This window comes from Rutilus rutilus (assembly GCF_951802725.1).
Source record: "Rutilus rutilus genome assembly, chromosome: 19".
In the NCBI taxonomy this organism is placed as follows: Eukaryota; Metazoa; Chordata; class Actinopteri; order Cypriniformes; family Leuciscidae; genus Rutilus; species Rutilus rutilus.
The window spans coordinates 3,841,532-3,859,984 of NC_140232.1; the positions used below are offsets into that span (position 1 = coordinate 3,841,532).

Consider the following 18,453-nt stretch of genomic DNA (forward strand, 5'->3'; position numbering starts at 1 on the left):
CTGGTGACACTTCCAGCACAGTTTCATGTTGTGTCGAGTCTTCTTAGTGTTTTAAAAACAGCGTTTTTTGATGCTATCGTGCCTCAAGCACTCCCATTCACAAGGCAATTTGACCCGAAAATGAAAATACGGTCAAACTTAAAAGTGGCGTTTCCATTCTAATGATGCTTTTAAACGAAAGTTTGCCTCGGGTAGATTCACAAAAAGACCATAGGTTGAATTTTGGCGAGAGTTACGCTTTAAGGCCACATTTTGCATCGTTTTATTTTTGTAATATGGGTTGTTTTTTCATCCAGTATTTTATGGGGAGCCTCCATAGACAGTATATAACAACATGGCGATTCTACGTCATACTATTTAGAACCATAGACAGTATATAAACGGGAGCCTCCCTTGCCTTCTCGGAGGAAATGCATATGAGAAAACAGGAAACATTTGTAGTTTGGTGTTGATGTGAGTCTCACTGTGAGACTGGAAACACTGGTCATAAAATAATCAAGAAATAAAGGATGACACAGAATATTCACACCAGGCTTATATGCTTTTTATTAGACCACAGATACTTTTCTAGAGGTTTATTTCAGGCATTGCTGTCAACACTACATGCAGGACTGTAGTCGTCGAATGACAACGAAGGAAGTAGACTTATCAAACTATTCAAATACATTTTAAAAGCCTCACAAGAAGAGTAAAACACTGAATTAGCCTATTGTATTGGTTATTAGCTCGTGTTTGCTCTGCTGTATTTTTACATTCCCTGAATGCCTGTAATCAATCAGGCAAAATTCCCTACGATTTATCATACAAACTATGCATTGTTTTGAACATGTAAACTGTTGCAGCTTAAACATGTATCACCTTTCCGAAATGATTTGAGGCGCGTGCACTTATATTTTCAGTTTCATTCGTTAATCGTTTGCTCGAAGTCTCAAGGACACGCCCACAATATGGTGATATCATGAATATTCATGACGGCGTCATCCAGTGGAACCGAATACTGTCCCATTGTAACAGCGGTAAAAACGCCTCCAGTCCATAGCTGTCAACATTGAACATTGAAAATAAGGGAGATTTCCCGGAATCCATCCCCAAAATAAGGGATTTTTTTTTTACACGATTCTTACCCAAAAACTTTTTTAAAAAAGCACTAATCATTAACAGTCTAAAGAGTTTATAACTACACAATATATATTACAGACCAATGGATATGTTTAAAGAGCTTTATTTATTAACAAAGTAAACATTCAGGGTTTCTGCAGGTTTCAGTAAGTCAAATTTAAGACCTTTTTAAGACATTTTAAGACGATAAAGATTCAAATTTAAGACCCTACACGTGACGACGCATTATCCAAGTTAGATAGATAGCTACCTCGGGATCATTATGTATCTATCTATCTATCTTTCTATCTAGGATTATCTGATGTGTGTGTGTGAGACAGAGGGAGAGGTAGATATTTTTTTAATAGAAAATTGTACTTTTGCATATTATACTGTAAAAACACAGTTATTGTTGATTGTTGTTTTAGTTGATCATAACTAGAGGAAATGATAAGATGATTAAAATGACCAAAATGATCACGGTTATCACAGAATCCTGTTCAAAAAGTACTAATACTACAGAATGAAGTCAATTCAACAAGTTTTATGTCGAAAAATAGCAAAAAACAAATTGATTAGCATCAATATGCACTTTTTGTTTACGTAAACATTAAAATACCATTAAAAATGATGGCCAGATTTTAGAAGAGTGTCTTGCAACATGTTATCTACTAACATGTACAAATTCAAATAAAGTTTTGACAAAAAAGGTTTTATTCAAAGATAAACCTCATATTTCAGCCTTTAAATATTTTTTTATAAAAAGTCAAAAAAGATAAATTACTGACATTTACACATTATAGCTTATATTTATTAGTAGTGTTTGGGTGCACCCCCATCCTTCATGTTGACTGTGCTTTCAATGTTGTTATGGAAAGGGGTGATTGGTTGGTTCCTGTCACATGACCTGTGGTGCGTTTGCGGCATTCTGAAAAGTGTAGATTTTTTTCATCTTGTTGCGCCTGGTAAAAAAATTTGCGCGTCGCTTCAATTATGAGCGTGCTTGCCGCGCGCCTACATTTGAACAAACTTGAGCGCGCAAAAGACGCGATATGTGAACGGCCTCTGGCGAGCTAGCTCATATCAAGCCACGAGCGACTGGTAGCACGCTAGCGACGAGTTGGAGCCCCCTGATCTAGCGCTCCGCTTTGTAGGCTACAACTCCATACTTTTTGCTACTTTGTAACAACTTTCTGCGGCCAGCGTTTCCACTTTTTTAGATCTGTCACCTGACTAAATGAAATTTAAGACCTAGGATGAAAATCTGGCCGTTTTTAAGACTTTTAAAAATACGGGATATTTTACGGGAAAATACTAAAACGGGAAGACAGCGGGAAAAGAGTTAAAATACGTGAGAAACCCGGAAAAAACGGGAGGGTTGACAGCTATGCTCCAGTCCTTCACATAAAAACCAGTGTTCAAACACCTGCTGTCTGCATACAAGACCTGGCTACACTCATTTCTAATGCCACATATCTGCCTATTCAGCTTCTTGGGAAAAACCTTTTGTTGCAGATTTCTCAGAAATGAGCCAACAAATCTCTACTCATATTGCAACAAAAACTGTCCTTCAGAACTGAAACCCACATGCAGTCGGAGAGTCTCAGAAATCCTGCATGTACACACACACACACACACACACACACACACACACACACAAGCACAAATTATCCCTCGCTGCACCTTATATTAAAACCTCATATTTATGATAATATTATACAAAAATGGTATTATTAGCATTATCCTCTTACTCTGAAATGTGCTCTTCCTCCCCTATCCCTTTATTAGCATGTAAAGTCTTTTGGCAGACAAAAAGCATGTTCTCGGATCTCTGATGTTAGGCTATATATAAAATAATAATAAAATATTTGATCTTTTTAGTAGCCTAAATGTTTTAGTTTTTATTATTCAGTAGTCAACATTTGAAGTGGATCAAAACCTTTCATCAAAGTTATACTTTTTTTGATCCACTTCAAATGTTGACTACTGTATTATTAATCATTTTTAACTTTTTTTATGACTTACTTAATGAGCTTTTCTTTAAATCACAACGCCCTTGCAGTTCCCTCACAAACCCTGATCTAGAATAAGTTGTAAGTATAAAGCAGCCGAGTCAGGAGTGTGAGTCGTCTCTCTCTGTCAAGCGTGTGTTTACTCGACCTGGACGAGCCCGAGTTCACTGAGGCGGCACTATCAGCGCATTCATATTGTTGATTCTGCTACAGGTTTGGAGTTTATTTTGGGCTGGATTGATGAGATGCCACTGGGTTTCTGTTTGTGTTAAATGATGAAACTCCAGTGTGTTGGACTCAAGCAAACCGGGGAAGCTGGACGCTGATGAGGTCAAGCTCATCTCTATCAGAGACCGGCAGAATTTGCTGACTATAAGGACAGGTCAAAATGATATCAGTTCAACCTGGAGGAGGAGATAGGAAAATACTGAAGATTTACGTCTTTTATGAAAAATATCTGATTGTGTTTATAGTGCACATGAATAATGTACAAAATAGGGCCTAAAACTCTTTTTTTTTTTTTTTTTACGCTCAGAGAAAGCAGGTGCTTGACCTTCAGAACATGTTCAGCGCCCAAATAAGTAGGAAACTAAGATAAATATTAAATAATAAAAATCCTTTCGTGTCATTTGAGGTCTGCAAGTTTTGCAAACCTGTTACACTAAAAAAAAAAAAAAAAAAGATTTACGAATTTTAATTGTATAGTAAAATACCATCAAATTGGATTGAATAATCCTTACATATTGTGAATTAAGAATAAAGAATAAAAAATAAAAAAACTACAACTTAGTAAAATTTTGTTTTATACATTTTTGTGGAACATGGGAATGTGGACCATTTAGTTTATGCGATTTGTATAAAAAAAATCTAAATTAAAACATGTTTACATTTATGAATGCGAATCACATAAACTAAATGGTCAATTCTCTTACAAAAGGTAAAAGTATTCATTCATAATTCATAATATGTAGGGATTGTTCAATTAAATTTGATGGAATTTTGAATTGAAATTTTTGAATTGAAAAATCTTAAATACTTTATTTGAGTGTACTCGAAACACAGTATAAACCCCTCAATTACGTGATTTTAGTTTCTAGCAATAAACATTATGTAAACATCAACAATTCATCAAAATTAATCATTTGATCAAAATGAAATATAAAAGTTATGCCATGCTGGAAAATTATGGCGTCACTCAGTTTGTTTGTTTATTATAATAAAACAACATATAAAAAAAACAAAAAAACAAACATTTGTTTGATCATTCTTCTTACAGTGACTTCTTAGTAACAGGGTTGAACTGTTCTTTTTGTCCCATCATGCCATATAAATTATTCATTAAATTATTATTAAATAAATAATATTTTGGGTTAGGGTGTTAAAGAATGTCACTATTTTATTGGGGGCGGGGTTACATGTGGTAACAGGGTTGAACTCAAAATTTGGGCTACAGCCGATTATTATAAATAAATAAAAATATTACTTTTATTTATTATCAGTATAGTACATTGTACCCCATCACCCACACACACTCTATTCTTCCCCTACTATATTCTATATTCATTTTATATTGTATTCACAAATTTCTTAATAGTTTATTATATTCTATATTCTGTTTTTTTATATGTGTGTGAATGTTCATGATTCCTTGGTTCTGGTGTTGAGAAACTAAAAGAAAAACATTACATCAGATATATACAGTATGAGACAAATAAAGAACCTTAAACCTATTATTTTTGACCATAATGATTGCAATTTTAGTTCAACAGATGACATTTTTGGACAATTCAGTTATTTGATACCAATTGAGAAGATCAAGATCTGTGATATGGGACCAGTCTGGTGTGTTTAAATCAACCCCTTGCTTGGCGCTCTTTTTTATCGCATCACATATTTTAGTAATTATCAAATTAGGTTTCATTCGAAAGCTCACAAACTCGAAACTCATCCTGTGAAAACTGTTTTGAAATTGGATGTTGTGTTACCATAGAAACTGTGCTCTAAATTCTTTTAGCTGGCTCCTCCCCTATTGGACGGTGTCAGGTTTCATATTACAACATTTATTTTAACTACTTTATAATCCAAAACCTTTCTGATCTTGACAAAACACATATCGTCGGAAAGGTCTGAGTCTCAAGGTTCCATATTTTGTGATAGAAGTGATATTTAGACAGAAATGTATTAATTTTATACAGGAGAATGCATAAAAAAATAAAATAAATGGAATGTGTCTCACCCGGTGGCTATTTCTGGAATTACGCCTAAACAAAATCTCATGGGAACTTCAATTTTTGTGATATCAACTTCAAATTTGGAACACAACTTGGTTAGACATATGGCTTTGATTTTATAGTAATTTTAGCGTAAAACACATTTGGTAAAATATATATTTTATATAAAATAAAACAATATTTAGTACAGTAAATTTGATTTACATTAAATTTAAACTTCCATAACTTTTTCATACTTTCATTTTTTCAGCAATAATCTGCTGAGTGTCTTCTTTAAAACAAGACCAAACTAGGTCTATATTCCACAATTACAACCATTTCTGTTTGGATAGTGGTTCATGCTGCTATGCCGAACAACAAAATATGACAAGACGTGGTTTCACAGTTGCATAAGATTCACATTTATTTGGTTTCAAGTCCTAAAACATTCTACACATGCTTTTATAACACATATGGGTCACATTCTTCACAGGTAGTAAAAGTCAGAGGAGCAGAAGAAGAGGTTTGTGACATGGGTTAGGAAAAGCACCTCAGACATCACTCCCAAAAACACACGGACAAACGTCACGTAGCATGTGCATGTGCGAGTGTTGATTTGGGGTTTTCAGGAGCGTGTCTGTTCCCTGAGATCATCACCCATGTTTGGAAAGCTCTCGTCTGGCTCTGTACGGTTTGCTCAAGCCCCAACATTCACCAGTGTTTCTTCCCACCGGATCGAGAATAAATCCAAAGAGAACTGATTGAAAGAAGCTCTCTGGCTACGACAGCACTTTTTTTTTTCTTTTTTTTGATAGTCTTTCAAGAACCAATCAGGATACCCGTAACAATCAAGTGAAAGAAATCTGATTGGCTAAAAAGCATTAACATGATCACGATGGACTGACGACAAACTTGTAAACAGTAGAGAACTAAAAAATAACATCATACAGACAAGAAAAAAAATACATTCTTCATGAAAACAAAATCACAAACAGTGTTTACAACTAGGAATATAATACTGTTCATTTCACATGTAATAATTGCACTGAGAAACAGTCTTCATTGAAGAGTGAAGCAGCATCTGATGTTCATATCAGGCCATATCACACAGACTCAGAAATGAACGATTACTTGGAGGCGGATGAACAGATGGAAACTACGCTCTTATCTCAATCTCCGAAGTTTCCAGAATGGCATATGAGAAGGACAAAGTCACTGGTGCTTTGAAACCAATAAATAACGATTAATACTTTGCCTTAATGAAAGCACGCTACATGATGACACACAAAAGAGGTAGTTTCAAATGAAAAATGTATATAAAAAAAAGAAACAAACGACGACGCTTTGAAAGAACACAAAAAGGCCTAAATGGGGAGTGTGGCTCTGTTACGAGATTCAAAGGCTTCCCTCAAACGCCAGAGAAACAAACCCGTCAGAAAAGAGATATTCCTGAGCGCAGGTCTGATTCCAGGCACAACGCTGAATAAAACAACTCAGCATGGAGTTTAAAGCAACGAGGCTGTTCCTCTCTATTCTATGGAAGCTTGTTTCCGACACAGAATGAAAAAGGGAATTGCGACTTTTTATCTCAGAATTGCGTGATATAAAGTAGCAATTGCGAGTTATCAAGTCAGAATTGCAAGATATAATGCAGCAATTGTGTTATAAAGTCAGAATTACGTTCTAAAGTCAGAATTGCGTGATATAAAGTCAAAATTGCGTGATATAAAGTCAAAATTGCGTGATATAAAGTCAAAATTGTGTGATATAAAATAGCAATTGCGTGATATAAAGTCAGAATTGCGTGATATAAAGTCGCAATTGTGTGATATAAAATAGCAATTGCGTGATATAAAGTCAGAATTGCGTTATAAAGTCAAAATTGCGTGATATAAAGTCCGAATTGCAAGATATAGTCGCAATTGCGAGAAATAAACTCAGAATTGCATGTTTATATCTCGCAATTCTGACTTTATATCACGCAATTCTGACTTTATAAAGCAATTCTGACTATTTCTCGCAATTCTGACTTTATATCACGCAATTCTGACTTTATATCTCGCAATTCTGACTTTATATCACGCAATTCTGACTTTATAAAGCAATTCTGACTTTATATCACGCAATTCTGACTTTATATCACGCAATTGCGACTTTATATCACGCAATTGCGACTTTATATCACGCAATTTTGACTTTATAAAGCAATTCTGACTTTATATCACGCAATTGTGACTTTATATCACGCAATTCTGACTTTATAAAGCAATTCTGACTTTATATCAAGCAATTCTGAGAAATAACGATGTAAACTCGCAATTGTGAGATAAAAAGTCGGAATTATCTTTTAAAAATGTTTTATTCTGTGGCGGAAACAAGCTTCCACACTATTCTGGCGTGGCAGATGGCTTGCAAATGCGTATTATCTCAGTTTTTACCTGTAACAAACACTTCCCCAGTATCAGGAGTTTAGTCTGACATTTAGCTAGCTCACACTCTAAAACAAAACATTCACCACATCTACGACAGCAAACGATGTACATGATGAAGGGGATGGATGGATGACACGACGAATGAAACGTTTAGGATTAAGGGCGTACGGACAGAGCGGTAAATGGTGGTTTAGCTGCACTCGAGACGGGCCGTGACCGGCTGAACGTGCGTCTTTGGTTCGGGCCCCTTTGTCATTGTCTGGTGCAAATATGTAAACATTACTCGACGCATATCGAACGTGTTTGGAATGTCTGAAAAAATGAGCGCATCCACTGATAGAAGCCTCGGCAAAGGCGTCGGATGGCTTGCTATGGTTTTTTTTTAATTTTTCCTCGAATTGTGTTAACAGTAAAACTCACTGCATCTGATTCTCAAAACCTGAAACAAAATACCCTTCAAAACAACAACAACACTCCCCCCTCCCTGAACTCATAAAAAGAAAACTTCTAAAAAGGACCTACAATGTCCGGAATACTACAAACTACTAAACCTAAGTAAATCTGAGAGGGATGCGAGTGAATTAGAAAAAAACAGTAACTTTACCCTGTTTAAAATGCGAGGGAAGCAGATCGGGCCTGAACGACACCGTGAGGAAATCCGTTTCTCTCCCTTTATTGTGGTTTGGGAACATTGCAAACTAATCGGATGCTAATCCTAATAGACAATCTAGAGACTGAATCTCTCCGGTGCAAAATTTTAGCTGATAAATAGTTTAAGTGTGTGTGAAATGGGAAATTCTGATTAAGCCCACACACCACTTTTCTCTGTCGGACCGAGTGCAAACCGAATGGAGTTTCCCGTTTTAAACTGCAGAAAAAAATATTTTCCTAATTAGAATTTTCATCTTGTTTTCCAGTACAAACATTCTTAAATCAAGACACAAGCAAAAATGACAAATTAAGTCTCGTTTCTAATGAAATAATGTATACATTTAAATATTTCGGATTAAAACAAGAAAAAAAAAAAAACTGCCATTGAGGTCAGAAAAATAAACTTAATTCCAAGGGAAAACAAGTTGATTTTTCTGAACCCACTGACAGATATTTTTTCTTTCGTTTAAGCTTAAACTCGCTTCATTTTGGTACATTTTTTCAGAAAACAAGACCGAAGTTGTTTTGCTTCTCAAGTACATGTATCTTGATTAGGGATGCAAAATTTCCAGAAACTTTCCAGGATTTTTGGGAAACTTTCCAGGATTTTAGGGAAACATTCCAGGATTTTAGGGAAACATTCCAGGATCTTTTGGGAAACATTTCAGGATTTTTGGGAAACTTTCCACGATTTTAGGGAAACTTTCCAGGATTTTTGGGAAACTTTCCAGGATTTTTGGGAAACTTTCCAGGATTTTTGGGAAACTTTCCAGGATCTTTTGGAAAGTTTCTGAAAATTTTCCGGAAATGTTCAGCCCCTTTGCACCCCTAATCATGATCTAAGAATGTTCAGATATTTGTACTGGAAAACAAGACAAAAATACTAAGTAAGAAAGTATTTTTTTTTATTCTCCCCAGAAACAAGGGCTTACTTCCCTCCAGATTTGCATAACACTTTGGTCAAAACAATAAAAAAAGAGAAAGAAATCAACATAAACAATATTAACACACATATTCTGTTGTCAAGTAAAATCCTCACTTCGTCCTCAGCCTCTGATTGTGAAACATACGCGTACACCTCTCTTTAGTGTAAACAATCACGCTCTCCATCGCGGCCTTGCATAGGAAAATAAAAACCACGCGTTGAAGAGGTTACACGACTACTGAACGTGTTCGAGGACCGCAGAAATGAAACTTCCCGGAGCGTCGCAAGACAGAGAGAGAAAGGTTTTCTTCCTGAGGTAGTCTTTCAATTAAACAATTCCTTTCATACTTATCCGTCCCTTTCAGCACCCAAAAGAAAGCGAACAGAAGCATAAAATAAAACCCAAACCGATCAGTGGTTACACGTCACATGTCGCAGTTGGACTGAAGCGTGTGAAATCCACTGCGCTTTTTGTGCATTTTCATTTGAAAAGGAGCATGTGCACAGTGTGGATCAACATACATTCAGCTCTGTCTGGTAATAAATAGAGAGAAAAAACAACACTAATCTAAACAAAATGCATAAAATAGTTTATCACATTCATGAGAGGAGGAGGAGGAGCGTACCGGAAGCCCCACCCCCAAATATAACACCCGCCCCCGTGCAATAAGATGGGGAGGGTGTTTTCAAGGGAGGGGCGGGGCTTAGTTGGCAGGGGCGGAGCCTTTCGTCACGCAAGGGGAGGAGCCCGTCCTGTAGTTGCTCAGACTTGACTTACAGGAGTGCAATACTGCCTTGAACAGCAGGGGGAGCTGCTCCAACGGGATGTTGACCAACTTCCCTGAAACACCAGTGAAGAAAAGCTGAGTTTAACTGCAGTTTATAACGTAAAACAATAGGTTGTCGTCTCTTCTGGACTTACCTGCAATGCAGCGGATCTCTGGCAGACACATCATGATCTCGGGAAAGCGTTTGGGCTGGTGAGGGTACTTGTACTCGGTGTAATCCTGACAAACGTACCAGTAACGTTTGTTCAACTGCTCCAGCTGGGTCACGTTGGTCAGACCACGGATATCTAGACAAGCATGAAGAAATATCACAGAACAGGAAATTAAACAACGTTTGATGTCATGGCATTTTGATATTACGCCTCTATGATTGCTGATTCTCTATATATCTGTTTGAGTGGTCAGTTTTTATGCAATATCATGAGGAAGGCTCAATAATCAGCACAGCCCAGAAGAGCATGAGCACACAGTACGTGTATAAGGCAGGGCTCGACATGAAGCCTCCTCATGTTTCAAGTGTCATGTGATTTTTTTGTGGTGTGAATGTAATTTCTTCTTTATGCTTCATCTTTCATTTCAACTTCTTAAATGTGATCAATAAATTCAATTAGAATAATAAGACACTATAAGGCTGTTACCAATCAAATTAAATCATTTACACTGAAAAATTACAACTGCATTAGATAATGTTATGAGATTGTTTAAAAAAAAAGAAAGAAGTAAATATAGAAATATAGAATGTTATGGAAAAAAATGCTACTTTTAATACTTAATGAGTTATTCATTCAAACGATCCATTCAAACGGCTGATTCATTCAAGAACGAGGCAGTTAATGAGTGAGTCAGTGATTCAAACGGCTGATTCATTGAAGAACGAGGCAGTTTATGAGTGAGTCATTGATTCAAACGGCTGATTCATTGAAGAACGAGGCAGTTTATGAGTGAGTCATTGATTCAAACGGCTGATTCATTGAAGAACGGGGCAGTTTATGAGTGAGTCATTGATTCAAACGGCTGATTCATTCAAGAACGGGGCAGTTTATGAGTGAGTCATTGATTCAAACGGCTGATTCATTGAAGAACGAGGCAGTTTATGAGTGAGTCATTGATTCAAACGGCTGATTCATTGAAGAACGGGGCAGTTTATGAGTGAGTCATTGATTCAAACGGCTGATTCATTCAAGAACGAGGCAGTTTATGAGTGAGTCATTGATTCAAACGGCTGATTCATTCAAGAACGAGGCAGTTTATGAGTGAGTCATTGATTCAAACGGCTGATTCATTGAAGAACGGGGCAGTTTATGAGTGAGTCATTGATTCAAACGGATGATTCATTGAAGAACGAGGCAGTTTATGAGTGAGTCATTGATTCAAACGGCTGATTCATTGAAGAACGGGGCAGTTTATGAGTGAGTCATTGATTCAAACGGATGATTCATTGAAGAACGGGGCAGTTTATGAGTGAGTCATTGATTCAAACTGCTGATTCATTCAAGAACGAGGCAGTTTATGAGTGAGTCACTGATTCAAACGGCTGATTCATTCAAGAACGAGGCAGTTTATGAGTGAGTCATTGATTCAAACGGCTGATTCATTGAAGAACGAGGCAGTTTATGAGTGAGTCATTGATTCAAACGGCTGATTCATTGAAGAACGGGGCAGTTTATGAGTGAGTCATTGATTCAAACGGCTGATTCATTGAAGAAAGAGGCAGTTTATGAGTGAGTCATTGAATCTTTCGCTCAACCGATTGTTCAAAGCGCTGGATCATTCAGTAATGGAGTGAGATGCGCTGTGGTTCTGCTGTGATCTTTGTTTGGATCTATTTTCGCAGCTGAAATATTACAAAAACACTCAATATTACATCAAAAATGTAAGTGACTTAATATTAACTACTAGTTTATTGAACTGTTGAATGAAATCAGTGCCACTTTCAATCATGATTGTATTCAGGAAAACAGCGCTCTTGATCGTGTGATGTAGCTTAACTGTATCATATGTTATAATTATAAAAATTCCAGTATATTAACTGAGTTTCATTTGTCTGCGCGAGCCTCAACAGCGTCAGGACATTACACACATTATTGTCCACTATCAATTGCCACTATGTAATTTTGGTGATTCCCTAGTTTTTGATTTGTTTGTTTGTTATTGACGTTTTAATCAGGATACTTGTCCGGTCAGGCAAGTCAAATTCTCTTTCACTTTCCCCTTAAAAAATCCACTTGTCTCAGTCGAGTGTTCACCTCAAGCCCTGTAAAGTTGTATTACACGGTAAACACAAATGAATGCATCTCAGTGGCGCTTTACCTTGGTTGAGGAAGTTGATGGCCTTCATGCAGGCGTATTCCTCGTTGCTGACCTTCAACTGGTGGAACTTACGGAACAGATATATCAGTTTCTCCATCACCTCCATCCCATCCTCACTGAAACTACACACACGATCCATCAATACACTACAGATTTCACAGCTGACCTCACAGGTCCCTTTTTATCCACAGCATTGATTGATCAGAACCAATCAGAATTGAAAGAGTTTAAGAGTTCTTAATTTCTTTTAATTAATTAACCACTTGTAAACTTATGTTCACTGTTCTTTTTTTATAAATATAGGATTTGTATTAAATCTATATTCATTGAGTCGAATCGGGAATCGAACTGGAACATCTGAATCGATACCCAGCGCTAATAACTATACAGATAACGATAAAGATATAGTTCCAAAAATCTTTTTCAATATTAAAGAATAGCAGAGTTCACAACACAAATATAATGATAACGGCACAGAGAAATGATATAGTTGAAATCACGATTTTATCCAGCTGATGAACGATAAAAACATTGACAGCCAATCAGAATCGAGCATTTAAAGAGACGCGCTTACAGTAAACATAACGGCATATTTATCTTTATAGTTATCGTTCTCGGTGTGACTGTGAACAAGCTTCTTCCCACAAGAGCCCACATCCACACATGAGAGTTTTTAATAAACCAGTTTCTGAGATATGCTGATCTATCTTATCATCTGATTCCATACGTGTGCACATCCTGTTAGCCATTAAACCAGACTTTATGAGCTGAATTTATGTTACTAATGAGATAATAAGAATATGTTTGAGTGGGAGACCGTATATAATGTTTTAGTGATAAAGTATCTTGGTGGTAAATTACTTCATGAACCACGACTTACCCAGCACCATTCGCCCTAATGACTCCTCTACTGTTCTGAATCTGATCGTCTCTATGTATGTCTTCCGCTCTCCTTTACTTACTACGGCCTCTTTGAACTCTCTCCCTAAAGGTGGGTCGTGACCTTCAGCGTGTACCTGTCCCGTTACAGGCGAGCGTTTCACTACCTCAGACCTCATGCCCTGCATTTTTGCCCAGCATGCAACAGTAAATCTATCCAGGAGATCAAGAAGAGGCGGGTCAGAGGTCAGGTGATCGCAGACTAATTTACACACACCACACACACTCCCCTCCTCCACGTCAGCTCTAGTATTTCACTCTTCAGGCTACAGGTATATGAAGCACGTCTCTAGAAGTGGAATCAGACCAAAAGCAACAAGATATAATATAATGTTACGAAAGATTTCTGTTTCAAATAAATGCTGTTCTTTTGAACTTTCTGTTTATAAAGACTCTGTACAGAAAAATAATCACGGTTTGCATAAAAAAATGAAGCAGCACAACTGTTTTCAACATTGATAATAATAATCATAAATGTTTTGTGATCATCAAATCATCATATCAGAATGATTTATGAAGGATCATGTGACACTGAAGACTGGAGTAATGATGTGTAAAAGTTATTGTAAAAAAATGGTTTACTGTATTTTTGATTGAACATGAGCATAAGAGACTTTTTTCAAAACATTAAAAAAAAATCTTACTGACCCCACACACACACACACACACACACAGACATACACACACTAAGAAATACACTCGCGCACACACACACACACACACACACACACACACGCAAACACACATATGCATACACGCACACATACATACTCACACACATTCACACATACACTCACAAACACACACACATTCATTAATTTATTCATTCATACATATATATTTATATATATACACACACACACTCTTATATCTGCTTATGGTGTAAAATAAGTTTGTTTCATTTTAATTTATTTTATTACAATTTTCTATTTCATATTAATATATATATATATATATATATATATATATATATATATATATAGAGAGAGAGAGAGAGAGAGAGAGAGAGAGAGAGAGAGAGAGAGAGAGAGAGAGAGAGAGAGAGAGAGAGAGAGAGAGAGAGAGAGAAAGAAAAATTAATGCAAACATTTAAATAAGAAAAAAATACATTTTAATTTTAAATGCATTATTAAACTTATTTACTACTAAAATATATATTATATATAACAAATAATATTATAAAAATTGTATTCAACTTTTCACTCAAATTGTTATAATGAATCTGTAATGGAGGTAAAAAAACAAAAAACAAAAACAATGGGGAAAAAAAGTATATCAATGTTGTAAAAAGCAATGCAAAAGCACTTTTCAAATAGTTTCTCACAAACACACACTAGGAAGTCATAAAAATCTGTGTGAGATTTCTGAGGAGAAATACAGGGAGAGTCAGACAGACACGAGATGAAGCTGTGTTTTACTCTGCCGTTCTCTCCCACACACACACACACACACACACACACACAGATGCCTGAGCGTATCTGAAGCATGGAGAGCAGTCTAGCTTCCATGATTTAAAACAAGCACACAAGAGCGGGAGGAGATATTCCTCAGGTCCGTGTTTTAATTCAGTTCTTTTTAATGATTGAAACCGAGAGCTGGGAATAAAAGAGGTGGGAGACATGAGGAGCCCTATTTTACCGATCTAAGCTCATGGTCTAAATTTGAGACTTTTATGGTCTAAAAGCGCACTTAGGTCGTGTCCGAATCCACTTTTGCTAGTTTAACGACGGGAAAAATGGTTGGTTCTCCCGGCGCATGGTCTAAAAGGGACGTCTCTATTCTCTTAATGAGTAATGGGTGTGTTTTGGGCTTTACGTGATCTAAACCAATCAGAGTCTCATCTCCCATTCCCTTTAAAAGCCAGTTGCGCTCGCGTCATGGCGGATTCGCTATATACATGGAAGAATTTGCAAGCGGAAAACAAGCTGTGAGTGTGTGTGTGTGAGGTTAAAGCAGAACATCTACAGGACAAGCCGGATTCCACCATATCTTTATAAACACAATAATAATCTTTTGCATTGTAATCCTTTAATTTTTAATATTTGGCATGTTTGCGTGCTTTGCCTTGTGTGTGTAATAAGCAGAGTGTGTGTGTGTGATAAGCAGATTGTACGTGCGTTGTGGACCCGCCTATATGCTCATATTACTCACACGCTCTTGAAATAACAAATTCAATTTAACACACCAACAATGCGCCTGAACACACACCTCATTCTCAGACCAGCCGCCCATGGGCGCACACATGAGCGCTAATGCATTTGCTATTTAAACAACGTGGCGCAGGACGTGAAAATGATAACTGCGTCAGGCTGGAACTAGCAAAAACACACTCGCGTCGCGCCTGGCGCTGCATCGCACCGGTGTATGATAGGGCCATAGATGTGTTCCTCACCTCTGCAGCTCTTCGTCTGTCGGGGTGTATTTGTCGGTGACGCCGGCGAGGTCTCCGAGCACCTGAGCGCTGTAGACCGTCAGACAGGCCAGCAGGATCAGCTCCTGCCAGGTGGCGCTCAGGAGACGCGTGTAGTCCTCGATGGACAGCTCGCAGAAGAAGGGAAGCTTCTTGATCCAGGAGATCTGCCTGAAGAGAAGCTCGTCTGCCAGCCGACACAACAGCGCGAACAGCTCCACCTGAGTCACCCGATACCTTCGCAGGACAGAGAAAGAGCGGTATGTGAGGCATCTGGATTCCTACATTATGGCTGTGGCATGTGATGGTTTACATGGCTGTTAATTCGGATACATTTGAAGTCAGCGTTTTTGTTTCAAAGCACTCTCCGTCCACACTAGCTTTTCCAAAAGTTCTTGTCCACACTGAAATCATCTTACTGCGCATGTGTAAAATGCAATAAATCACTGAGATGATATGAGAGACCAGACATAATAAGTTCTCACTCTATTCTTCTGGTATGATCATTTTAATAACAAAATATCCCTTCACTTACTGGTGCGTTCGGGTCGCACTCAATCGCCACTCCACGTCTGGTCTAAAACACAATCGCCCTCATGTTTTGACGCAGGACAGCAATTGCAAGTAAATTTTCTTTCACAGCAAACAAAAATATGTTCTAAGAACATTTTCCTACCTTTCCCATTAAGTTATGAAAATGTTATTTCTGAATGATCGTTCAAAACATCAAAGTTGCTAGCATGATTTATAATGTTGCTAGCATGATTTATAATGTTGCTAGCATGCTTTTACACATTGCTAGCTAGTTTTAACACATTGCTAGCATCATTTAGCATTCAGCTAGCATAATTTATGTTGCTAACCTGATTTAACAAGTTGCTAACAAGATTTAACACATTGCTAGCCTATTGCAAGCTGATTAGCATGTTGTTAGCATTATTTGACATTTTGCTAACATGATTTAACATGTTGCTAACAGGATTTTGTATTTTGCTAGCATTATTAAACACATTGCAAGTATATTGCTAGCATGATTAACATGTTGCTAGCAATATTTAGCACATTGTTAACATGATTAACGCATTGCTAGAATGATTTAGCATGTTGTTAACATTTACCATGTTGCTAGCATGATTTAACACATCGCAAGCATGTTGTTAGCATTATTTTACATGTTGCTTAATTCTTTAAAGATCGCGCGGTGTGTTTGGACAGAAGACGAGACCGAGTTCTTCATTAAACTCATAAAAGACAAAAGTATTATGGAAATACTGGATTCTAAACAACAAAGAAATGCCACAATTTCTCAAGATCTTGAAGCAGAAGGAGGGAGAAACACTCATATGAGCCGCTCACAGTATAAGGGTCTTTCCTTGACATTAATGCTTGTATAACACACATACGTCTCCTTCCATTAATAATAATGGCTAGTGCGGCGGCTGAGATATAAGTAAACCTACTAACATCCATTGCCATGATGTTTGGAATGACTTATCAGGAGAGGAAAAAATGACGTTTAGCATCAAATAACATCGAATAATGGAAACGCCATCATTTCTAAATAGTTTTTTATCGACATTTAGAAAATATCGCAAAAGTTTTGCGCAAATCTGCAATGGAAACGCGGCTGGTGTGGCCGGAATGCCGAAACGTAAAGAAAAAGATGTGTTTTCGGGTGAATGTAGACGCAGCCTGACGGAGGTGTTGTTTACCCGTCCTCGATGAGCATTGGCGTAGCTAGCGGGGCCAGTTCCTCTGCTGCCACCAGCTGGCTGATGAGCGTATGGCTCTGCGGGTACAGACTCCGCGGCTGCGCGGCGTATCCGAACAGGTGAGGCAGGAACTGATAGTGCTGGGCCATCGCATTCCCAATGTACTGTTCCCTGAAAGCAGCGGTGTAGCCGTTCAGCTCCACAGAGCGGCTGCGAGAGGAAGCAAAGGCAGAGGAATAAACGTTAGAATACTTCGTACATGCAGAAGATGTTTATTTGAATGCATTTGAGGCGAATACAAAGGAATCCAGTCTTTAAATTCGTGTGCATTGCAGCCGAACGTTGTCATCTAAGGAAATTAGTTTTTGTGAATTATTCCTACACTGAATTCCACACTGTTCAGCGGAGCAGGGAATACTCACTTGGATGAAAGTGTGGATACGGGCGAGGGCTGATTCCCATCGGAGACGCCGTTGCCGGGAGAACTGTGGTCACTGTCACCGTTGTTTCCCCAAGTGTGTTCCGGCATGTTAGCTTCATCCTTAAACTCCTGTCCGGACATGATCCGTTCAATCTCCTCATCGGAAATCTGCGCAAAGAGAAATTGTTGATCTAAATTTCAAAACGGTGCAAAATATGATGAGTCATTCATTAAGACTTTTTTTTTTTTTTACTTGTTCATGCTTTTGAAGTTTGTCAAGCATATTTGAATTTGAAAGGAAGTCATTCATTAAGGCCAAAGGTTTATCATTTATTGTTGTTCAGTGAATTTTTGCGAGCAAGTTGTTTGCATGAATTCACAATTTTTTAAAATAAAAATTCAAATCTCTGCAAAATATAATGAAATCGCTGGTGTTTCTGACGTCACAAACTACCTTGTAACCAATCAGATCAATGTGTGATCATCAACGAGTGGATCTCTGAGCTGAGTGAGTGAGTGGAGGCGGGGCTCATTTGCATATTCAT

General features: G+C 37.5%; 1 protein-coding gene across 2 annotated transcripts in view; it reads right to left on the bottom strand.

The window, feature by feature from the left end:
• Positions 1–7,523: 7,523 nt before the first annotated feature.
• The window catches only part of nr6a1a (nuclear receptor subfamily 6, group A, member 1a), a gene marked incomplete at its 3' end in the record, with an annotated part of 139,762 nt that continues 128,832 nt past the window's right edge, over positions 7,524–18,453 (bottom strand). Inside the window, exons 4-10 of one of the 2 annotated variants that reach the window (XR_014625391.1) lie at positions 17,910–18,076; positions 17,488–17,697; positions 15,758–16,012; positions 12,427–12,548; positions 10,251–10,403; positions 8,980–10,169; positions 7,524–8,716 (exon numbers count right to left, since the gene is read on the bottom strand). Coding sequence is in view for 1 of the 2 variants with exons in the window: in XM_084388797.1 (XP_084244923.1) it covers positions 10,033–10,169; positions 10,251–10,403; positions 12,427–12,548; positions 15,758–16,012; positions 17,488–17,697; positions 17,910–18,076 (1,044 nt within the window). Of the gene's footprint in view, positions 8,717–8,979; positions 10,170–10,250; positions 10,404–12,426; positions 12,549–15,757; positions 16,013–17,487; positions 17,698–17,909; positions 18,077–18,453 lie in introns of those variants that run through there. The other variant, XM_084388797.1, reaches the window with a different exon arrangement.